A 24,410-nucleotide genomic window follows, 5' to 3' on the forward strand; every position below is an offset into this window, starting at 1 on the left:
AGGTTGTTTTTTTTTATCAGAAAAACAAAACAAATAGAAGAGTAAAGAATAGAAAAGGTAAGTGCTATTAATTGGTCAGGTGCTGACGAAAAAGATGTCTTTAGACATTTTTTGAAAATGATGCTCTCGTAAATCATGCAAATCCAGTTTTTTTTTTTTTTTTTTGCGGGTTGCGCGTAAAGCACGGTTCGGGTATATGACCGCTCACCGCTGTCAACGTTTTTTGTGCCTCTGATTCATCTCTTCATGTCACTCCGCAAGTAGTCCATTTATTTGTCATGATGGAACTTCATTCAAAGCAGAGCTCCACCATAGACTAGAGCCTGCACTCATTGCGGAAGGTTATCTAAAGTGTGCTAAGAATTTTTGACGTGTGGTGCGAACTATTTCTTTTCTTAACTGAAGCCGACAACGGGACAAAATAAATGTAAAGAGAGACATAGTGGAGTTCCTATTTTCGTTTTGACAAGTATAATAAATTCTGTAGTCTAGCCCTTACATGACCTGGCAAGTGACATTATTCTAAAACGCATACGCATAAAACTCCCCCGACATGGTTAGAAAATACTGCCTCTAGAGCCACAGCAAGATCAGAATAGCCTACGGAAGCCCTGAACCAAAAAAAAAAAAAAAGAATAGTCGAAACATTTCGAGAATAAAGTCGAAACAGGACGAGAATACAGTAGAAGACTTCGTAGAAGTTGCGCGTGTGCTTGCCGTTGTTTCACATTGCTGCACAGGCTTTCATAACGGTGCGCGTCCACTGGCGCAGATCGCGCGCGCGCGCGTGTGTGTGTGTGTGCGCGTGTGTAAAGAATTGCGCTTGTTAAGTCGAACTGCCTCGGACATGGATCTACACAAATAATAGCTTTTTACTTTTATCTGGGCTTTCAACAAAAGGAAATTCTACAGGTGCCAATCTACCAACATGGCATTAGGCTACCATTATAGGACGTTATAAAATAAAATAAAATATAATACATAGGACGTTTGCACTGTATTTCATTAAATGTATATGATGTGTGGGTGGTGGGTAGTGGTGGTGGTGGTGGTGGGGGGGGGGGGTCATGGTAGGTGCGCCGTATATTTTCCTGCTTTTTTTGTCCTTTGCCAATCACACCTATGAATATGTCTTCTTAACTAATCCCAAGCATGAATATTAGTTCAACTTAACTATTTTTGCTCTTCCAAAATTTTATTAATTGCTGTTTTTACAGTGTAACACAAACTAATAATGAACAATGGTTTTACAGCATAGGAATATAGGCTAATGTTAATTTCTGCATATACATTTTTTCAAACTTTTAATGAGTTAATGAAAATCTGTGTATTTAAATATAGCATAAACATTTACGTAAATTGATACATTGTTGTGCATGTTACAACAAATTGAACCTTATTGCAAAGTTGTAACAAAGGTAGTAAAAACATTTCCAATAAAAGTGGAAATGTTAAAATATTTTTGAAGCCTTTATATGTAAATTGTGCATTCATGAATTGATGTTCAAAAATAAACCTACACTGAAAAATTAAAGGAATAAAAAGTTGTGACAACTTGCCCCACCCTGCTTTACATGGACTCCTAGAAACAATGCATCATATGAGATTTAATGGTGGTGCTGCTCTCAAGTGGTGGTGACTGACTATTGCAGCTCTCACATTCACAGAATTGTGGAGGTTACTTTAGGTTTAGAATTAATATATTGCCAACATAATTGATGATAAAGAGATTCTGCTGAATAGAGCTGAACTGTATACCTAATTTCTTAGACTATCGATGATTGCTGCTCACAACAATAATTTATATTGCCTGTAATTCGAATGATAATTCACATTCACCATAGAGATGTAATGGTCTATGTTGGCTATTACTGTATGGTACTTTAATTTTTTTCTGCATTTTACTGCACTGCAAAAACTGAATAAATCTAATTTAATGGCTTTGATGGAGGCATTATAATAGATCCATGTGCACTTTAAATCATAATGCCTTCATTTTATTTTATTCCCTGGGGATGAGCTGTGTCAAAACACACAGTATAATTGTCAGTGGCTTACAGTTTAAGCTGCATTATGTGGTTTGTATTAGTTTGGTAAAACTGGTAAACTCCCTGTATCTTTGTATGGTTGACCCTACTTCAAATGACAATTTAAGAACATTTCGAGATTGAATTAGAACTTAGACTAGACAGCCTAGTCTGTGGCACGTAGAGTACATTCAGGCAACTGATTTACTGTTGTGTTCACGATCATGTTGTGATACTGCAATGTCTAGATTGTTAAAAAAAGGAGGATGAGGTATTCATTTTCATGTTTGGTTTATTCTACAGAACTACAGAAGAGATTGTCACAGCAATCAGTGTTTAGAGAGATCCATCTAATATTTTCACTCTTCATCAGCCCCCTTCTGTTAGGAAGAAAAAGGAAAAAAATGTTAACGGTAAGCTGATCCAGTTCAAGGTTTTTTTTTTTTCTCATTATTGTACACACAGCACCCCATATTAACAGAAAAACACAGAATTGTTGACATGTTTGCACATTTATTAAAAAAGAAAAACTGAAATATCACATGGTCCTAAGTATTCAATCTCTGCTCTCTTCCTTTTCTGTTGATGTTCATGCTGCGAAATCTTCATATTTCCACAACAAGATCAACAGCGCTTCTAACACACAAACACTTTTCAAGACATTCAATTCTCTCCTCTTGTTTGTTTCGACACTGTGAATCATCAGATCCTTCTATCCACCCTCTCATCACTGGGCATCACAGGAACTCCTCTCCACTGGTTTAAATCCTATCTTACGGGTAGGTCCTTCAGGGTTGCATGGAAAGGCGAGGTATCCAAAGCACATCAGCTGACCACAAGGGTTCCTCAGGGTTCAGTTCTTGGACAAAGACAGCGCGATCAAGCAGGTTTGCACTGCACAACATCAGGAAGATCAAGCCTTTCCTAACTGAGCATGCAACACAACTTCTCGTACAAGCCCTAGTCATTTCTAATCTTGATTGCTGCAATGCTCTTCTGGCAGGACTTCCATCATGTGCAACTAAACCTCTACAAATGATTCAGAATGCTGCAGCTCATTTTGTCTTCAAAGAGCACAAAAGGGCCCACGTCACTCATCTCTTCATCTCTGGACTGGCTACCACTCGCTGCTCACATCAAATTCAAGGCATTGACGCTTGCTTACAGATCTACCACAGGCTCAGCTCCCTCCTACTTTCACTAGCTCCTACGAGTCTACATCCCTACCAAAAGCCTACGATTGGTCAATGAGCGACGGCTCGTGGTACCATCACAAAGAACCTGAACCAGTCTCCAGAACATTCTCATTTACGGTTCCTTGCTGGTGGAATGATCTCCCCGCCTTCATCCGGAATGCAGAATCCCTGACAACATTCAAAAGACAGCTGAAAACTCATCTCTTCCGTGAGCACTCCTCCCTTGTCTGGTTTATGCTACTCTGAGCAATGCCCGAGCTTTGTATTTTGAGAACTTCTTGCGTTGTTTTTCCTCTTCATTATGACTCGCTTGCTTTAGTCCTCATTTGTAAGTCACTTTGGACAAAGGCATCTGCTAAATGACTAAATGTAATGTAAATGTAAAGTCACTAAAAAGTGATCTAGAGTTGACCTATCAAGTTAACTTAACTGTGACTATTTACTGGCTTCTCTGAGTTTTTTTTGTGTGTGTGTATGAACAAAATCACTTGTTATAAGTGCCTACTCTTACTTTATTGGATCCTGTATCACGAGTCTTGGCTCTCAGCTTGTTGACCTGAGATTCAGCAATATCAGCCCTCTCCTCTGCCTCATCCAGCTCATGCTGTATCTTACGGAACTTGCCCAGATTGGAATTGGATTGTTCTTCCTAAAGATTACACACAACAGCATTTGTGAAAATCAAAAGATGCAATTACTACATAAGTTGTATCATATGATGGCACCAGTGGGGGAAAATACTCACCGCAACCTCAGAAGCTCTCTTGTAGGATTTGACCTTCAGCTGGAGTTTGTCCACCAGATCCTGCAGGCGAGCCAGATTCTTTCGGTCTTCCTCAGTCTATGCAAAGCAAAAAATGTTTTTAGTATATGCAATATACATTTAAATACTGTAAGACAGCACTTTATTAAAAAATAACATGATCAAATCAACCAGGGGCAAAATTGTTAGTAGGCAACATTTTTCCTACCTGGTAGGTGAGCTCCTTGATGCGTCTCTCATATTTACGAATCCCCTTGACCGAGTCACTGGACTTTCTCTGTTCTATCTCCACCTCAGTTTCCAGCTCTCTCACCTAACAGATGTGTAACAATTTTAGTATAAAATTTTCAAATCTTAGAACAAATATTTTTACAGAAAACACTGTATACTTGTTTCTAAAAACTTACTCTGGCTTCCAGTTTTTGGATCTGCTTCTTGCCACCCTTCATGGCGATCTGCTCAGCCTCATCCAGACGGTGCTGCAGGTCCTTGATGGTCTGGTCCATGTTCTTCTTCATGCGCTCCAGATGAGCACTGGTGTCCTGCTCCTTCTTCAGCTCCTCTGCCATCATGGCAGCATCAGTGATGGCCTTCTTGGCTTTTTCCTCAGCATTCCTGCACTCCTGCACTGCCTCCTCAACCTCAGTCTGAAGCTGAGTATTATCTCCCTCCAGCTTCTTCTTCTGATTCAGCAGGCTGGTGTTCTGAACATAGACAATGTTGACATTCATATAGTCTTTTGATTATATTGTTTACTAAGAGGCTTTATTTAGCATAGTATTAGTACAGATGTGTCATACCTGAGAATGCAGGAGCTGAACTCTCTCACTGACATCCAGCAGTTCCTGCTCAGCCAGTTTCCTTCCTCTCTCAGTTTGTTCCACCATGGATCTCAGCTCATCCAGTTCAGCCTGCAGCAGATTGTTGCGTCTCTCCACAATGGCGATGTTCTCTTTGAGATCATCATTACAACGAAGAGCATCATCTAGTTGCAGTTGGGCATCCTGTAAAGTACAAATTTTACAAATAAAAAGACTGAAGAACTATGTTGGATTTCACCTAAGCATCATAGAATCTTGATTTGAAGATTTGTCATACTTTGAGATGTCCATGAAGACCCTTGAGTTGCTTCTGGGCTTCTGATGCCTGTCTGTTAGCCTGGCTGAGCTGAATCTCCATCTCATTGAGGTCTCCCTCCATCTTCTTCTTCAGCCTGAGAGCTTCATTCCTGCTGCGAGACTCTGATTCCAGTGAGCTTTGCAGGGTATCCACCATTCTCTGCTGGTTCCTCTTAGTCTGCTCCATCTCTTCATCTTTCTCTGTCAGCTTACGCTCAATATCAGCTTTGACCTGATTGAACTCCAGCTGAGCTCTAAGTATCTTGCCTTCCTCATGTTCAAGGGAACCCTATGAAGAGTAAAATGGGTGTTTGTTATAATGGAGATTTAAAGTTTTTGTTTAGCCCTGTGTTGTGGGGTGGGAAGTGACCTCCCTTAAAATAATCTGGAATGATCAATTGCTTTGAACAACAGCTTGATTTAAATCAAAGAGTTGTCAAGTGAATAAGAACTTTGGGGAAAATGTTTTTTCTTTTACCTCAGCCTCTTCAAGAGCAGTTTGTATCTCTTGTTTCTCCTGCTCCAGTTGTTTTCGTAGTTTCTCCAGCTCATGAATATTCTTCCCACTCTCACCAAGTTGCTCAGTGAGGTCAGAAATTTCCTCTGTGCAATAGAAATAACATATAAGCTCACAAATACAAGCAATTAAAGTAATGATTTGGAGTTGTAAAAACCACTCTTACCTTGGAGATTCTTGTTCTCCCTCTTCATGCTCTCCAGGTGGTCCAGTGACTCCTCATATGAGTTTTTCAATTTAAAGAGTTCAGTGCTCAGAGATCTAGCTTCCTTTTGGGCACTTTCCAGTTCAGTTTGGGACTCCTCATACTTCTGCTTCCACTCAGCCAGGACCTGGTTAAATTTAATAAGACCAAATGGCCATTGAGAGCAGTGCAGTTTTTGTAGTAAAGAATTGACCCTAAAGTACTAGACCCTATCCATAATTAGAAATGTACATTTACTATCATTTTAACATTGAACATTTTCGATGCTACTTGATATTTTATATAGTAAAAATTTGCATGGCCGATTTTTCCAGCTAATGACAAAATGTACTTTCTCTCCTTACTTTATCAAAGTTTCTTTGCTTCTTGTCCAGAGCAGCAGCAGCAGCATTGGATCTCTCCACATCCACCATGAGATCTTCAATCTCATTCTGCAGCCTGTGCTTGGTCTTCTCCAGAGAGGAGCATTTAGCATTAACAGCTTCCACAGCTTCTTCTGCATCTTGCAGACGCTGAGTCAGTTTCTTCCTATAATAATCAAAATACAAAATATATTGAAAATTTGAAGCATTATTCATTAAACTGTATTTAAATGTATTAAAAAGGCCACAAACTATAGCAGAACATTTTGAAAAGTGTCTAATCACTAAAGACGAAACTTGATTTTTTTTCTTTTCTTACTTTGCTTCCTCCAGCTCCTCAGTCCTCTGGATGGCATCAGTTTCATACTTGGTTCTCCACTGAGCCACTTCAGAGTTTGCCTTGGACATACTACGCTGTAACTCAGCCTTGGCTTCTTGCTCCTCCTCATATTGCTCCCTCAGCAGATCAGCATCATGGCGTGCAGACTGAACTGCATGGGCCAGGGCATTCTTAGCCTAAAGACAAACAAATATTTGCAGCCAGTTGTTTATTACAATAGTGTATTTTAGCAAAAATGTTTGATATAGAAGGAGATTTTGAAAACCTTGATTTCTTCTTCGAGCTGTCTCTTGAGGTCTTCAATTTGCTGAGTGTTGGATTGTTTGCCTCTGGTTAACTGAGTCACCAGGGAGTCTTTCTCCTCATACTGTCTAGCCAGTTCACCTAAAATACAATATTAAAAAATATTGACTTTTTTCCAATTATCATTATGGTACAGTTGGTAACATAAGACAATATTTTGTGTTCTTACCATTTTCAGTTTGCAGCTTGGCTTTTTGCATGGTGAAATCATTGATAGTGCGCTGACCTTCCTCAGCCTTGGTTCTGTACTCACTCATCTGGTCTTCCAGAGTTCTGCACATTTTCTCCAGGTTTGTCTTGAAGATAAATTATATCGTAGTTGATTGCTTTCTTTGACTGACAACATATACGTTATAGACTCTCAACATAATTTCTCTCGCTCACCTTTGCCTTTGCAAGCTGCTCCATGTTGGAGACCACATCGTCCAGTTCCAGTCTGAGTTCACTCTTCTCTTTCTCCAGCTTCTGCTTCACTCTCTGGAGGTTGTCAATCTGCTCTCCCAGATCAGCCACACTGTCTGCATGTTTCTTCCTCAGTGTAGCCGCAGTGGACTCATGTTGCAGAGTGGACTCTTCAAGGTCTCTGCGCAGTTTCTGGAACTCAGCTTCACGTTTCTTGTTCATCTCAATCTGGGCAACAGTGGCTCCACCAGCCTCCTCCAACCTCTCACTGATGTCCTCCAGTTCTCTGGACAGATCAGCTCTCTGTTTCTCAACTTTAGCACGGGCAGCTCTCTCAGCCTCCAGCTCTTCCTCAAGCTCTTCAATTCGGGCCTGGTAATGTGCATAAATTCAAAGTTAAGAAAAATTTAATTAAGATTAAAATTCCTAACTAATCTATTTTATTAAGACATATGTAAAGTTTACCTGCAACTCTTTCAGTTTTTTCTGTAGTTGGGACTCCAAAGCTTGTGCATCTTCAATCTTGCTATTGACCTGGCTTATTTCAAAGTCTTTTCTGCCAAGTAAACAGGATGACACATGAATGGTTACATGCATAATCGAATTAAAATATCAGGTAACACTTTACAATAGGATTCCATTAGTTAACGTTAGATAATGAATGAACAACATTAACTAACAATGAACAATAATACATTTGTTACAGTATTTATTAAACTTTGTTAACAATAATTGATAAACAATTTACTTTTCATTGTTAATTTGTAATTAGCTCAGGCATATTTAATCAAATTAACATTATTAACAATATTACATTATCATTATTAGTTTGTTAAATTTTGAAGTTAACTAAAGTCAAATGGATCCTTATTGTAAAGTGTTACCAAATATCTTTTAATATTAATATTATTTTTTAAATATAAAATATATTACTTCTTTAGCCGCTCATCCATCTGCTGCTTATCATTTTCCAAATCCATCACATTCTCTTGAGTCAACTTCAAGTCACCCTCAAGCTTTCTTTTAGCTCTCTCAAGATCCATGCGAATTTTCTTTTCTTGTTCCAGAGAACCTTCAAGCTAAATTTCATCCAAAGAATATAAAAATAATTGCGTAATTACTTTAAATGTTTCTCATTTTAATTATAGTGTTGTGTTTTCTGACTCTTACATCATCCACTTGTTGCTCCAACTTGGCTTTGGCTTTGGTGAGTGTGTTGACTTTGTCTTCCTCACTCTGGAGGTCATCCAGCGTTTGCTGATGGGCCTCCTGAAGAGCTTTCTTTTCCTTGGTCAGCTTAGCGATGATCTCATCCAAAGCTGCCATCTCTTCTATCATGTTTTTAACCTGTTGAAAGGTGTCATTGTATTAAGGGACTGTTAACTCACCATTCTAACATCAATAACAGGTTCAGTGTTGAAAACTGACCTTGTTCTCAATGGCATGTTTCTCTTTCTCTACTTTGGCCAGAGTGAGCTCAAGATCATCAATGTCCTTCTTGAGCTCAGAGCATTCATCCTCCAGCTTTCGTTTCTTTGCAGTCAGCTCAGCATTCATTTCATCTTCATCCTCCAGTCTCTCAGTCATTTCTTTGACTTTGGCCTCAAGCTGGATCTTGCTCTTGATCAGACCCTCACATCTCTCCTCAGCATCAGCAAGATTATCTTGCTCCTATCAACAAAAAAAATTAAAACTTGTTTTGTTTTTTGACTTACTTGAAATGTGAAAAGTGCAGAGTTGTAGTCCCATGTGAACTTACAGACTGTGCTAAAAGCTGCAGGTCGTTCTTCTCTTGGAGAAGAGAAACCATCTTTTCCTCAAGCTCCTTTCTGCGGGCTTCAGATTTGGCATAAGCCTCCTTCAACTTCAGGAATTCCTCCTTCATGTTGGCCATTTCTTTCTCGGACTCTGCACTTTTCAGCAGAGGCTTGATCTTGAAGTAGAGTTTCATCCAGGGCCAATTCTTGACACCCATGAAAGCACGTACATTCCACTGGATCACCAACAGAGCATCTCTGTAGATATTAAATAGAATGTTCAGTTTTGCATTTTAAATGTAACTTGGAGAATATGTTAAAGATTGAAGAGCTAAAATCTAACCTTCTTTCCACAATTTTTTGGAACTCTTGTCTTGATAGAAAACCACGAGACATGGACTGAATTCCAGTTATAATAAGTGCAAGACGGTCATCTCGCATCTCTTCAAGACCACCCAGAAGACCAGCCTTAAAAAATACCTGAATAGTAAAGAATTTTGGGTCAAAAAGGATGACAGTGGAAAAGTGGCCTTGGAAAAAGTTAATGTTAATATAAAAATACCTTAGTATGTCCTAACTTGTACTGTTCGTGATCGATGTCCAGAGAGCCCAGAAGTTTTTCTGCACCCTTCTTGTTATCAATGAACTGTCCCTCAGGGATAGCAGCAGGATTTAGGATGCGGTATCTTCCAAAAAACAACACACATTAACTATTGTTTTATATGTATTTATTTTTAGCAAATACTTATTTGTGCAAACAGAGTGTTGAAACTTGCAATAACTTATATGCAATAAAATGTATACATAATGTTATTTTGTTAGGCATTAAAGCCATTTTGTTTCATACCAGCTTCCAGAAGAGATCAGATGTGTTCCAACAGTAGTCACATTCAAATCTGGACTCTGTTTAGCTCTGCATTTACTGAATGAGCACTGTGCCACTGTCCGTCCGACTGATTGCATTTTATGTTATCTATGTATCATCTTTTTATTCTTTTAATTCCTTTTTATAACTGTAAACTTTCAATTATGCTTGTTTTTATTTTTGGTTAATATTTTTATTTTTGGTTAGGGCTGTCTGGTTTGAAGTGTTGAGAAAATTGGGAAGAGAGATATAGTGAGTTTACGCACACACTCAGACGTGAGTGTGGGAGACCAGGTTCTTGGATGCAGGCTGGTGTATTACCGAAAGCAGACGGTTGGTGATAACTCCACTCCATTAAGGGGTCGGAGGTACACTGGAACCCATCAGAGGCAGAAGGTGTTAGAATACTCCACCCTAGGGGTGGGCGATATCTCGATATTTAAAATATATCGAGATATTTTGACATATCGTATATATATCGATATATTGTTTATATTTATAAAAATTGTGTTATTTCAAATGTAGGCGCGTTGCGCGTGGCAAGCGCGCTCATAATGTAAGAGACGCCGGCGCGACCACAACATTGCCCAACATCAAATGGCAAACGTAATGCAAGCGGAACGAAACTGCTCGTTATTGTGTGGTTGAAGGACCGTTTATCAGTTTGGACCAAAGCAGCGCGAGCCGATCGTGATCATGCGACACTGTTACTACACAGCGCTAATGATCCAGTAAAGAAAGCATTTGAATTCGCCACAGAAGTAATAACATCGCTGCGAGATCTAGTGAGAAACATTCACATTACTCCGTTATTAACGGATCAAACAGCGCTGACGTGGAAACCAGGAAGAAACATTGTGCCATGAATGAACTATCCAGTGTCCACAGATCAGCAACATTCACCATGGATTTACTGTAGTAACACTAACTGCAACCATGGAAGTTTGGCAGGAATAGTAGGCTATAATGCCTTCAAGTAACATTACGTCGGTTTAATTTTGACATTATGAATACAATTGCCTCAAATGTTAATCTGAACTAAAAATAAACCTTTGTTTATAACTACTACAATATTACATTTCATTTTTTCCAAGGAGCTGTTTTGTTTTGTATGCTCCTAGAGTCAATTATAGCTCCAGAATTGCTCAAAGTAAAAAAATATCATGATGTTTATGATGTTAGTTTTAATTATAAAAAAAGAATAAAAAAATATATTATTTAAAAATGTCGCAGAAGCACTTGTTCCTACATGAACTGCCTACCTCTTTGCACTTCAATAAAAAATACTTGGTGGTATTTGGCATATTTGTTTTTGCAGTAGTTTTTGGGGGGTTCTTTTTCCTGTAAAGATATCGAGATATAGCAAAATATATCGAGATATATTTTTTGCTCCATATCGCCCAGCCCTACTCCACCCTACTGATGGGTAGGAGGGTCGCTAGGAAGCAGGGAGTTGCTATTAGTTTGTCTCGTGAACCGAAGATCTCTGACTCTTCCATTTAAACAGGGAAGCCCTGAATTTAGTGATTCAGGCATGATATTTTCTGATTATTTTTAATTTCTTTTCCATGTAAAGCACTTTGAATTACCATTGTGTATGAAATGTCCTATATAAATAAACTTGCCTTGCCTTGCCTTCATACTAACCGTTGTTTGAAATCTCCATACAGGATCCTGTTGGGGAATCCCTTTCTGCAGATCCTGATGCCCTCCAGCACACCGTTACAGCGCAGCTGGTGCATGACCAGAGGATTCTCCATTGCCCCAGGAGTCTTGCTCTCATTGGGGATGATGCAGCGCACAAAGTGAGGGTGAGTTGACCTCAAGTTGGTCATCAGCTTGTTCAAGTTCTCCTGTTGGTAGATCACAGAGGATTTAGATTAATATGCAATAAAACCTTGTGAGACAATATAGTGTTATAATATTCCTTACCCTATGAAGGGCTGACACCGTCTGGAAGGAAGAACCCTTCTTTTTGCTACCTTTGGCAGCCTTTCCTCCAGAATCTGTAGCTATGAAATAAATTATTTTTGTTACTATTAAACAGTAAAAATAGTGCTTATTATATTTTCATGTCACACGTCAGTGTGTGCTTACCTGAGTCATCAGTTGCGAAATTAGCAAACAGAACAGACAACAACTTAAGAGTTGACTTCTGGAAATACCCTACAACCGTCTCATTGAGAGGGTCTTTGTTCTTCACCAGCCAGTTTGAAATGTTGTAGTCCACAGTGCCAGCATAGTGAACGAGGGCAAAATGGGCCTCTGGTTTACCCTTCACAATCCTAGGCTTCTGGAAGTTTGGATTTTTCCCCAAATGGTTGTCATAAAGCTTAGCTTTAAATGTTGCATCACTGGCTTTGGGGAACATGCACTCCTCTTCAAGGATGGACATGATACCCATAGGCTACAATGACAGTGACACAGTTAACAAGAGTTAAGATGATATGAAAAATATTATTTTTACCCTCACAGTATAATTATCAACATAGTATTCACCCACCTTCTCAATAAGCTCAATACAAGCCTGCAAGTCCATGCCGAAGTCAATAAACACCCACTCAATGCCCTCCTTCTTGTATTCCTCTTGCTCCAGCACAAACATGTGGTGGTTGAAGAACTGCTGCAACTTCTCATTAGTGAAGTTGATGCACAGCTGCTCAAAGGTGTTGGACTGCAGGTGGAATATATTGTATATTCACAATGGTCAAACAGGTTGCACTTCTTGTTGAATTTGTTCTATGAATAAAAATAACCAGTTGATTTCAGCTTACTTCAAAGATCTCAAATCCAGCAATGTCCAGCACACCAATGAAGTACTGACGAGGCTGTTTGGTTTCCAGGGATTGGTTGATTCTCACAACCATCCAAAGAAACATTTTCTCGTACACTGACTTTCCCAGAGCACCAATAGAGTAGTACACCTAATAAAGAAAAGATTGAATTTTGCAGAATTTGACACATTGCAAACTAGAGAGCGATTTTTCAGATACTTGAAAGATTTTGCTTGTATGTCTTGGAAAGTGAACCTATGATGCTGAAAACTCTAATGCCCATTAGATTATTATTTTCATTCATTACCTGCTGGACATTCTGTCCCTTGGTGACCCACTCATTTCCTACTTTGACTCTTGGGTGGAGCAAACCCTTGAGCAAGTCAGCTGAATTTAGGCCCATCAGATATGAGATTTTGTCAGCTTCTACATGTCAAAAAAGAATACAGAGCTATGAGTCTATATACAACATGACTTTTTTCCTTTATGAAACTCCAATTCCAAGTTATACTGACCCTCAGTCCCATCAGCCTCGGCCTGTTCCTCTCTTTGCTTCTGTTTGAACTTCATGTTGCCAAAGTGCATGACGGAACCAGTCAGCTTGTAGATGCTGTTCTGCTCTTCTTGGGTGAAGCCCAACACATCGAACGCTTCCTACAGCAAATGTACAGAGCATGTAACATTTTATGGCAAATGTTTCATATTCTTCTTTTTGGCAAGTACATTAGAAGTCTTTCTTTTTAAAGAATAGACTGGCCAAGAGAATCAGTCATTCTCTTTCAAGTCATTCTATACCTGTATGACTTAATTTCTTCTGTGGAACACAAAATGAAAATCAAAGGTTCTTTTCCTCACACAATCACATGGCTTCAGAAAAACAAGTTATGTGTATCTTTGATGGTGCTTTTTCATACTTATTGACAGCACCTGATCATTATATGCTTTTATTGAATGGAAACCAGTCAAGACATTATCAATTGGTGCTCCACAGCAGAAACGCAGTCATACGGGTTGTCAGAAGTGTTGTTCTTGTATTGTGAACTGCCTATGTTTTAACAAACACCCACATCAGTGGCTATCAGCTCGTCACCGTCATCAATAGATGCCACTGTTGTTTCTCCTTGGGAGATGAAAGCGTAGTCATAGGGGTTGTTGGTGATGAGCAGCATTTCTAAGGAGAAATGGGAACATAGATCAGAAAAGACTCTTCTAATTAGAGATGGCAGTGTTAATAGATATGATGGGTAATTTTACCCAACAGTTCTGGTCTTCTCTGGGACAGAATCTGATAGAAGATGTGGTAGTCTCTCTCAGCCTTGAGCTGAAAAGTGACACGAGACTTCTCCAGCAGATCTAAATGAATTGATGAATAGATGAATATCAAAACAGTTGCACATTTAATCAATGTGTGATTTGTTGGAATGATGTTGGGCAATACTTACAAGTCTCAATGTCAGCAGAAGCTAACTTTCCACTGTGGCCAAAATGGATTCGGATAAATTTACCCTGTAAATAAAGCAATACATAATATGATACATACAGTTGGTAGTCAACCAGAATGCCTATCACCGCCTTGTAGCGTTGACCACAGAGCTATCGTCTGAACGCTGTCTTATGAGCTTGAGCTTAACGTCTTATGCTTTATGCAAAACCTCATTGATGTGACATTTTTTTTACTTTTGCAATGTTTTTGTTGAAATGTTTTCATTATTTATTAAAGAAAATTATGCTAATCATAACAACCTACTGTAAGCCTATTTAATTCTTAGTTAATCCTAAAACACAAATGCTGCCGACTAACATCAGTTAGCAAGTCCTGACAATGTTTTAATTTTACGATCATTTAGTTTAATTTATTTCACTGTTTTGTTTCAGTTCATAAATCTAGGCCTACTAACAAATTAAAATAACACGAAGTATAAGACACATAACCTTTACATGCCTTGACTTTCTAGCTATAGAAAAACTGGGCACACAATGTTAACGTTTAGCCTACTTTGCTTAAATTGGATGCAATAATAGAAGCCTACATTTGTTTCAGTTCTAAATTTGTAGTGTAATTTCAGTATTGGGATTATGAATTCGTTTAACTACAATGTTTCACTTGAATTTATCTGCTGGCCAGTTCTCAAAGAGCTGCGTCAGATTACACAATAGAGAGAATAAACTGACACACTTCAAAGTCTGTGATTGTAGCACCTCTTAGCGGTAAAAGGCAGCAACTACACATCCCCAAATTTACAGCCGCGGTAACGGGGGCGGCAACAGTATTATTCTGGTTGAGTACCAACTGTAACATGCTCATTTAATATATCATGGAAACCATAATCAAAAAGAATAATCACACCAATGTAAACCCCACTTACAAATCTGGAGGAGTTGTCATTTCTGATGGTCTTGGCGTTACCAAAAGCCTCGAGAGCAGGATTACACTGGATGATTTGATCCTCCAGAGTACCCTGAGAATCATATTTTATCAATAGGTGTGTAAAACGTTTGATGTACCTTCTTTTCAGTTAACAGCCATGCATATTTGCATATTTTCCAACGCTATGTAGTCTTGTAATGATAATAATAATCCATAGAGAACCTAAGTCACTGTAGAAAACTAATTGGGAAAACAAAAATGTTTTTTGTTTACGTGTTAATGTATTGCAATATGGTAAGTAAGGGAGTATCAAATTATGACAATTTGTGACTTCAATGTTTAAGAAACGAAGACCATTCATTATATGGTCGGTTATATAGAAGGTTATATAGAAGGTATATTCATTCATCCATCCATAATAAGCCATTTTTGGGGAATTAAGCACCTTTTTCTCCATTGATGGATCCTTCTTGCCAGGCGATGCTGCTGCAATGCTCGCAAAGTACTGGATTACTTTTTTAGTGTTCACAGTCTTTCCAGCACCGGATTCTCCACTTAGGATAAAAACAGAATTAAATGGCTGATAAAATGCAGCATAGAAAATATTGGTAAAAGGAGGAGTATTTTGGTACGTCATAATATCTATTACATACGTGATCAGGACAGACTGGTTTTCTCTGTCTGTGAGAAAATAAAACATAAGAAACTTAACATTTGAAATTGCATTAGAACTCAACCAAAAAATGACAAGTCAGATCATCACCTGACAGCATGTACTGGTAGGCATTGTCTGAGATGGAGAAGATGTGTGGAGGGGCCTCATTTCGTTTCTTTCCTCTATAGGCATTGACGACTTCCTGGTTGTACACTGGCAAAAACTTGTAGGGGTTCACAGTGACACAGAAGAGCCCAGAGTAGGTCTGTAAAATATTCACAGAAGGTTTCGATCTGCTCATGCAAGATAAAGAGAACGTGTGAGTGTTTTAAGACTCGACTCACGTAGATCATCCAGGCTGCGTAACGCTCTTTGAGGTTAAACAGCACAGCGGGCTCGTGCAGGAAGGTGAACATCACCATGTCCTCAATTTTATCAAACTTTGGCGGGTTCTGGGGGTGAACATCAATCTCCTTCACAGTTACTGTCTGTGGATAACAAAAATGTTTTGACAGTCACTCTCTACTTCTGTCTACAATCTACAACAATGCAGAGATTAGATCTTACCTTTCCGAATTCAGTTTCAGCAGTGACTTTGTCACCGTCTCTACTGGTGATGGTGGCTTTGACGAACTCAACCGCAGGGTCGGTCACAAAGCATTCTTTCTTCATGTCGAAGGGGCGAGTTTGGGCCTCCAGACGCTCCTTGTCTGACTTTCGTAAGAACGGGGCAGCTGCCCCGAACTCTGACATCACATCCACCATCTTTCAATCAGACTGAGGCATAGATGACAAAATTCTTAGAACTTGTAAAACTTGTTTACAATTAAATACAATTTAATTATTTATAAATATACTGTATTTTTAATTATTTATTGGTCTTTCAACAGAAATGATTGCATTCATAAAGAAAATATTCCATAAAACATACATATACTATAATATACAATATACTATATACACATTGTGTTGACCTTTATAAAAGCATGCCTTACCAGATTAAATCCAAACCCAAGAAAGTCCTTTCAATAAAAAAGAAACATAATTAATGAGAAGTCCTCATGAACAATTTAATCTAAATTATGTGTGCTCTTACCTTTAGATGGCACAATGATGTGAGCTTGCAATATTGTGCTGTAACTTATCTCTTTATATAGAGGCACAATGAGTGTGACGTTGACCATCTGTATATGGTCACTTGTGTGTGTAGCTCTTTTTGGGTGCCTGAAAAAATCTTTGTGAGTCACAGTAGTTTGGCATGTGGAAATGGTAATGCAACACGATCAGAAAGGATCTAAATCACAATGATGCTATTTTTGGCCCATATGTATATCTTCTTTTTTAAAGATATCAGATCTTTACTAAAGTGTTTGTATACTGAAATGTGTGTGTGTGTGTGTGTGTGTGTGTGTGTGTGTGTGTGTGTGTGTGTGTGTGTGTGTGTAAAGCATTATAGATGTAGAGACTCTTGTATATATAATGTATATGAACCATAGATGAACACACAATCCTTTTTTAATAAAATTGCTTAATTGACAGTTAGATTCCAGCAATAATGCACTATGATGCTTTTCTTAAACTATGCCATTTTCTGTCCTCAAAGAGAGACAGGCATGCACTGGGAATTTCACAGGTTTATCTTTGTGTTCAAGGATCAAGACAAGGTAACAATGCTTCACGAACAAGACGGCTGTCACAGAACAGAAAAAAATGTCAGTAGACAGCTGTAATGGCAACAATGAATATCTGCACTTGCGACCTTTTGTTCTTGCCTAATGCCGAGACAGCTGCAACGCTTGTTCTAGTTTGTTCCTATGACCTTTCTAGATTTCCCAAAGCTATATCCATCATGTGTGTTTTACAAGTTCATTAGCAGTCATTCAAATGGAGAACAGCTTCATTCATGTTCATCCATGTTCAAACCCAATCTTTCTTCAAAAAGATATATTCTTATACAGAAAAGTTTTCTGTAAGATACAAAATCTAATTTGTATGTTTACAGAAGTTAATATATTCTGAATACATTACAGCAGTGTTACTTTTTCTGTGCATCAGTTAACAGGATGGTGCTTATAATTATTCCTTCTTAACAGATAGAACATGGCAAGCAGGTCAAACTAATCGTCTTAGCCCCAGATCTGTTTCTAAACAGCTCTACAGCGTTGATTTGTTGTTGAGCTGTGTGATCCATCACTCAAGACCTTTTGTGAGGTTTCTGGCCTGCCATGACCTCTCATCCCTCAGTTATTCTGCACCCTCTCAACAAGCACCTTACTTAGTCTTATCACTTAGGCAATCTATTCTTGGCCCCTCATCCTTTACAGAGCCTCATTCTGACCTGTCTATTTACCCTTGTTTATTAAAACTCAGGAGCAAGAATGGAAGAAATGGGGTCAACCTTATGTCTAATAAAGTTTGTAATCGGAGCTTCCTTTTGTCACTGGTGCACTAGAATGGTCTTGCATCTGTTGGGTTAAATAGGAATCCATTGTGTCTCTACTTCCTGTCTTCTTCTTCAGACCATGCAGCTAGTTTTGCTACTAAAAATTGGATTTAAAAGCTGGAGTAGGTGTAATTTTTAAGCATTAAACAATGGCACATTGATTAAACACAACAGTGGCAAGGAAATAAGATAAACAGTGGGGTTAAAAACAAGCTTATTATAGTTAAAGCTGCAGTAGGTAACTTTTGTAAAAATGTATTTTTTACATATTTGTTAAAACTGTCATTATGTCCTGACAGTAGAATATGAGACAGATAATCTGTGAAAAAATCAAGCTCCTCTGGCTCCTCCCAGTGGTCCTATTGCCATTTGTAGAAATACACCGCTCCCGGTCAGAAACAACCAATCAGAGCCAGGAGGAATGTCTTAGCAGTGTCAATCAAGCTCGTGTACGCTCTGATCACACCCCTCTCTCGCACAGCGCGTACCGTCTTTCAAAATCAAGATTGCCGGTGTGCCGCAACTGTGCTAATGGCGGACAAACAACCAAAACTGCCAATTTCTCGAGTGGCACCTGCTCATACAACAAAGACAGGTAAACGGAAAAAGACCATGAAAAAGACCGATGACGATAAACAAGCCTGTCGGAGCCCATTGACTCAGTGTAAAAACTCTAGCCGCATAACATACAGATAAAATGTCACACACTGTGCAAAGCAACAATTGAAACCTGCTAATTCACTGGCTTGTCATGTTGCTGAAATAATGTACTAGCAAACCTTATTTAGCATTACATATCGCTAGAATAATTACGTACATACTGTAACGTTAGTTACCGTTATATTATCTTACTAGCTATTTATAACTTATTGAAAGAGTGCAACGTTATAAAGTTACATTACATGTATTGCAAAATACTTAATGATTTGAGGACCAAGTTTGTAGTCAAAGTATGGGCAGGCCATAGTCAATGTAAAGCATATTGTTGATGTTTCGTCCCTACCAGTGAATGTGCCATAACTGTTTATCCGCCGTCATCGTTGACCCTGCTTACTAGCCTGCGCGTTCACGGCAGGCTCCGTTGTGGTGGAGGAGGGGCTGTGGAGGGAGGGCTGTAGCGCAGCAGAGAGCAAGGGGGAGTGACCTGTAAGTTGTGCTTGTTCAAATTTTCAGGCTAAGTCAACGTTTTCTAAAAACTCCCTACTGCAGCTTTAACTATAACGAAAACCTGCAGATGCTGCAGAGCTTAACATTATATCACGACTGTTGCCTTGTCCAACGAAATTTCGCATGCTAACAATCTAGCGTAACCGTAGATTAATGTGAAGATCGACCAATATTTTTACATAGCTTGTAAATATTAACTGGCGGATCAATAAGAAGCTAATGTGCTTTTTAAAAATCTAGAAAAATAAGGCATCTAGAATATTATGTATAATATTTTAAAATAATATGTATAATCACTTATAATTTTGGTTTATCCCTTTTCTTAAAAAATGTTGAAAGGTTTTTATAAATATTTATAAATATTTTTGTAAAACTTGTTTTTGTAAAAAAAGAAGAAAAAAAAAAGTTCATTTCCTGGTGGTGGGAATGGAGACGTTATGTCGATTGACATTAGGGGTCTCACTTGGAGCCCCAAACACCTCTGATTTTTAGAAAAAAGGCGAATGAAATTGGCTAGTGGAATTCACATGCCTAGCCACTCCCCATACATACGGGTTTATAAGATGGCGACATGCATCCACTCATAAGGTTTGTGCTGAGGAGCCCAGACATTGTCCTGGCCATTTAACGGGGTAGTTCAAGGTTGTTGCAGGAGGGACATAACGTCTCCGTTCCCTCCATCAGGGAATGAGGGTACAACAGTAGCCTAGACATTCCCTTTCTGTCAGTCACGTTCGACATTATGTCGACTTACATTAGGGTTCCCTATGGACAGCGCCACAACCACTGAACTGTGTGTGGTACGAGTGTTGGCGATGCAGATGATAGCAAGCTGTAGAATGCCTGTTGGCAACTGCTCTCGCTAAGTTGTAATCTACTTAACGTCCCATGTAAGCCAAAAAATCCTCCATACCTGACGGAATGGAATGGACAGGGTTTACCATGGAGATTGTCGTTAGCATTCAAAGAACTGCACGAGAGTTGGTGCAGGAACTGCACTTGGCCACTGACTTTGCCCTCCAGGCGACCAAGGTCACAGCGCGGGCCCTCGGCCAGACGATGTCCATCTTGGTGGCCCAGGAATGACATCTCTGGCTGAAACTTGCAGAAACTTGAAACTGCGGGATGCAGACAAAGTGCACTTTCTCAACACCCCATCTCGCAAGGCACCCTCTTCTGCGACACTGTCCAGGACTTTGCCCAGCAGTTCTCGGCAGTCCAAAAGCAGACGGAGGCCATCAAACACATCTTGCCCCGGCGGGATACCTCCGCCACCAGGTTGCAGAGGGCTCCCCAGTCGGCTCGTCGATGATCACATCCAAAACCTCGGTCTAAACGTCGAGCCCCCCACAGGAAGGTGACACAGCCCGTCCCTCAGGCGTCCATTGAAGTGGCCCTGAGACATGCGACCCAGAGATGAAGGGAGCTGCTCTGAACAAGGAGGTAGGGATCACACCACTCCTTCCCTTGGAGGAGGTCCGGGTGGAAAATCTTTTGTTTGATTTAAACTTTGTTTCTGTTTCACCCAAATTCTCAATAAAAGAGCAGTTTCCTCATTATCTGTACCATACTGGGCACGGTCTGGCAGTGAGCATTTCGACTTCATTTTATTTGTGCAGGTCTTAAAAAAAGGTCTTAAAAGCCTTAAAATGTACCATGTACAAGTTATTAACAAATTATTTTGAATACTTTACATTGTGTCACAGGTTGTTTTGGGTTTTGGTTTATGTTTCATGTCAGTCATGTTTCCTGTCTTGTCATGTGATTCCCTGGCCCTCATGTGTTCTGCCATGTGTTCTGTGTTGTCATTGTTTCATTGTGCACATGTGTGTCTTGTTCAGTCATTGGTCTTGTGTATTTAAGCCCTCATGTTTGCCATGTGTCTTTGTCAAGTATTGTTTGTGTAACCACTGCCGGGTGAGTTCCATTCCACGCCATGAAATGATTACACCTTGTCCATATCTTTTCATTTAATTGCAAAATATATGTTTATAATACTATCTCTGTTTTAATGTTTTAATTAAGTAATGATTCGTACAAAAATAAAAATAAAACCAGTGTGAAATAAATGTTAAAAGGAATAAGAAAGCTGTAAACTGCATCTCTCATTCAAACTCACTCTCTCTTTCATTGTATTATTTAAAAGTCAAATTACCCTTGAATTTGATTTTAGTTCAGTGTGCAGTTGACATTTTAATTATCAACATTTTATAACTTAAAAATATAATATTTTGCATGTATTCAAATGATATAAAATATTTCAAACAGTACAATTCTATGCATTGTTAAAAAAATATTTAAAAAAACTATATAAATGTACTCTGACCAGTATGGGTTTTCTAAATACATTGTGCATCTGCTGCATCATGTGCCCAGGCTTAAAGCTTGACGTATGGCCCCAATATGCTTCAAAGCACTGAATGAGTCTGTTGAAGTGCTTGAAGTCTGTTGCTGTCCTTCAGAGAGCTGACCGAGGGGCCATACCCTTCAAGTTGTCTTGTTTACGCGGCATTGTTTCTTTTACTTTAGCCCTGAGGACAAAGATAACCTGATAAATCCCTTTGAGTGCCTCTGTGATAGAAGAGATCAGATAGTATGTTGGCCATGTCTCATCTGTAGACATCCATCAGTCACATGACCTAATGCCTCCTCTATGCCATGCTTGAGATATTGAACTTTTAAAAGCTATGGCTACCTCTCATTGAACTATGTTAATGCACAAATTGGCTCAAATGTATCACATTACCTGTATGTCTAAGGAAAATGGTCATTGTCAAGTTTATAACCATTTTTAAGCTTTTTATGTGTCAGAGGCTCCTCTCACATATAATACTGTATGTGCCAAGCTTTATGAAGCTCTTAGCATAGCACAAGTGACAAGTGTTAAAGATGCCACACTTTCTTCATCATGTGTTAATCAACCCCCTCCTTACCCTCCTTTATTTAGCATCTCTGTTGAAGCCACTGCATCTTGAGAAACAGCAGGCACTTGTCACATCTCTCCTACCTATTGAGTAGTTCTGTAACGGACAGATCAAGATGACAAATAAAATAGAGCTGCACAATGTAGGGAAAAAAATCCAATTGCGATTTTTCTGTCACAAATTGTAATTGTGATTTAAAATGCGATAAAAATAATCAGGTTTGCTGTGCTTGTTTGTAGGGCTGTAGGTAAAATGTTGTGATTATATATCAATACGGCTATAAAATAATAATTAATATTATTATTAAATAAAAAATTTAAAATTACTGAATAAAAACGAAAGAAATATTACTATTGTAATATTCCACTGTGAAAAAAAAAATTGAGTATGTAAAAAATATAATTATTTGTTTGTTTTTTTACATTAAAACTATATAATACAACACTAACACAAATGCATAACGAGCTGGTTGTGTGTGAGAACAATTCAATCACAGCCTTTGCAATTTGATAATTGCACTAAGCCATATCTCGATTTCGGTTTTATGTCATGCAGCTAAAAGTAAATGTTCTTAACCTGCATAAACTGTGGCAAACATTTTTGTGTATAAATCAGACAACATCCTATCAGATATTCTTATAATCAATAAATATTTGTATACTTATATTTAGGGATATATAAGTTAATTCTGCCTGTTTGTTTTTCTTATTAAGAAGAAATTATTTGTGGCATGTTGCTTACATGATTTTAGTGGTTTGCACGAGTGCCTTAAGTCCTTTACACTGGATTAACAGGAGATCTGGAGAACCTTCACATCCTGTCTTTTTTCCTTTAGCTGCCAGGTCCATCTCTTGCTATGACGAGGTGGAACATTCCCATCCACACTCTTCCCTGAGACGGAGGCGGTTCATTCTCAACTGTTTAGGCCCTTTGTCGTCTCACTTCACCAGAAGGTCAATGACTTGACCCATTGTGCAGGCTATTAATGGAGACTGAGGGTGTCCAATGGACGTCACATGATGCTTTTGCTCCTTTGAGTTGCTTGTCATTTCTTCTTTGCCCTTGTTCGAGCCAGCTGGATCATGGAGACAGAGAATCAGAGAATACAGGTATTAATATTTGCATGATGTACCTCTATCTATCTATCTGAATTTGATTGTTCTCCACAAGAACACATTATGTGCTTCCATTAGGCAAATTAGCATGACTTTGACCTCTGCTCTACAAATGTTTATTTTTCCCTCACTCTTTTGTCTCTGATTTTTCTATCTCAGCCACACACAAACACTGTGCTCCCTGCAGGAGAAGATCCAACACATCTCTGAAGCACAGATGAAGGTAATGCAAAGCAATGCTTTTTCTTTTTGATTTTTAGTTGCTCAGTGTTGTAATTGACAGGAAAAATGTTTTAAATACCATATTTCATAAATATTGAATTAAACTCATGGTCGCATGGTCATAATATGTGAGAACCATTACAGTTTTTCTCTATTGCTTTGGCACATTTTTCAAAGTCTATCAATTATCACGTCTGCGAAATGTAGTTACTCACCCAAAACGTTTAAAGACCCCCTGTGGTGAAAATCAAGTTTTTAATGTTTATGTGTTTATCTGGTGTTTTTAATTTGCTTTAAGACTAGCCATGTGTAAATTCATGAGTCAACACCATTGCTGAGTATTTTCTTCTTAAAACTGTCAAAACATCTAAGACAGTCTCAAAATCAGATCAACGTGCGGGGTGGGCTTTAGCATATAATTAACTGCGAAGCAGGGGGTCTCGAGAAGCCATGCTATCTCCGTATATTTTTCTGTTGATATGAAAAATTGTGTACATTTAGCAATATAGCGGGTGAATTATGTATATCATGTATATTACGATGTTATGATGAACTATATGCCTTTCTTTACTGACATTCAAAGTTGTTCAAAGTGTTTCTAAGGATGCTGAGTTTTAGAAGGCAGATGGCAAACGGGAACATGGTTTGTGTTACATTAGCAACACATTATTAGCTGTTTGATAATATAGTTCAGTGTTACTCATTGCACGGCTCGCAAGCCTCATGCGGCTCGCCATGCTTTAATTTGTGGCTCGCATGGCGGTAAAAAGTACGGTGATATGATCATGCGGTCACTACAGATATTTCATAAAAACATTAAAAACAAATAGGGCTATAACATAACCCATTACAAACTCAAAGTGTCAGCTCTATTACAGATAATTTCG

At 38.7% G+C, this 24,410-nt stretch overlaps 1 protein-coding gene across 3 annotated transcripts in view; it reads right to left on the bottom strand.

The window, feature by feature from the left end:
• Positions 1-1,181: 1,181 nt before the first annotated feature.
• Positions 1,182-24,410, bottom strand: part of LOC311283750 (myosin-7-like) — a 40,567-nt gene continuing 17,338 nt past the window's right edge. The window contains exons 1-39 of one of the 3 annotated variants that reach the window (XM_084398423.1): positions 16,749-16,777; positions 16,648-16,674; positions 16,220-16,429; positions 15,997-16,140; positions 15,761-15,917; positions 15,651-15,678; positions 15,443-15,551; positions 14,996-15,088; positions 14,072-14,135; positions 13,884-13,982; positions 13,697-13,800; positions 13,145-13,283; positions 12,937-13,055; positions 12,630-12,779; positions 12,359-12,529; positions 11,953-12,262; positions 11,788-11,861; positions 11,503-11,708; positions 9,553-9,676; positions 9,334-9,470; positions 8,993-9,248; positions 8,662-8,904; positions 8,404-8,580; positions 8,167-8,312; positions 7,699-7,789; positions 7,216-7,605; positions 7,001-7,127; positions 6,794-6,912; positions 6,508-6,704; positions 6,171-6,354; positions 5,788-5,953; positions 5,583-5,707; positions 5,085-5,393; positions 4,787-4,990; positions 4,394-4,690; positions 4,195-4,299; positions 3,969-4,064; positions 3,735-3,872; positions 1,182-2,407 (exon numbers count right to left, since the gene is read on the bottom strand). In XM_084398423.1, the coding sequence (XP_084254549.1) occupies positions 2,387-2,407; positions 3,735-3,872; positions 3,969-4,064; positions 4,195-4,299; positions 4,394-4,690; positions 4,787-4,990; positions 5,085-5,393; positions 5,583-5,707; positions 5,788-5,953; positions 6,171-6,354; positions 6,508-6,704; positions 6,794-6,912; positions 7,001-7,127; positions 7,216-7,605; positions 7,699-7,789; positions 8,167-8,312; positions 8,404-8,580; positions 8,662-8,904; positions 8,993-9,248; positions 9,334-9,470; positions 9,553-9,676; positions 11,503-11,708; positions 11,788-11,861; positions 11,953-12,262; positions 12,359-12,529; positions 12,630-12,779; positions 12,937-13,055; positions 13,145-13,283; positions 13,697-13,800; positions 13,884-13,982; positions 14,072-14,135; positions 14,996-15,088; positions 15,443-15,551; positions 15,651-15,678; positions 15,761-15,917; positions 15,997-16,140; positions 16,220-16,417 (5,817 nt within the window). In that variant the 5' untranslated portion in view covers positions 16,418-16,429; positions 16,648-16,674; positions 16,749-16,777 and the 3' untranslated portion in view covers positions 1,182-2,386. Of the gene's footprint in view, positions 2,408-3,734; positions 3,873-3,968; positions 4,065-4,194; positions 4,300-4,393; positions 4,691-4,786; positions 4,991-5,084; positions 5,394-5,582; positions 5,708-5,787; positions 5,954-6,170; positions 6,355-6,507; positions 6,705-6,793; positions 6,913-7,000; positions 7,128-7,215; positions 7,606-7,698; positions 7,790-8,166; positions 8,313-8,403; positions 8,581-8,661; positions 8,905-8,992; positions 9,249-9,333; positions 9,471-9,552; positions 9,677-11,502; positions 11,709-11,787; positions 11,868-11,952; positions 12,263-12,358; positions 12,530-12,629; positions 12,780-12,936; positions 13,056-13,144; positions 13,284-13,696; positions 13,801-13,883; positions 13,983-14,071; positions 14,136-14,995; positions 15,089-15,442; positions 15,552-15,650; positions 15,679-15,760; positions 15,918-15,996; positions 16,141-16,219; positions 16,430-16,647; positions 16,675-16,748 lie in introns of those variants that run through there. The other 2 variants (XM_084398420.1, XM_084398421.1) reach the window with 2 other exon arrangements.

Source organism: Rutilus rutilus (genome assembly GCF_951802725.1).
Source record: "Rutilus rutilus genome assembly, chromosome: 24".
NCBI classification, from domain to species: domain Eukaryota; kingdom Metazoa; phylum Chordata; class Actinopteri; order Cypriniformes; family Leuciscidae; genus Rutilus; species Rutilus rutilus.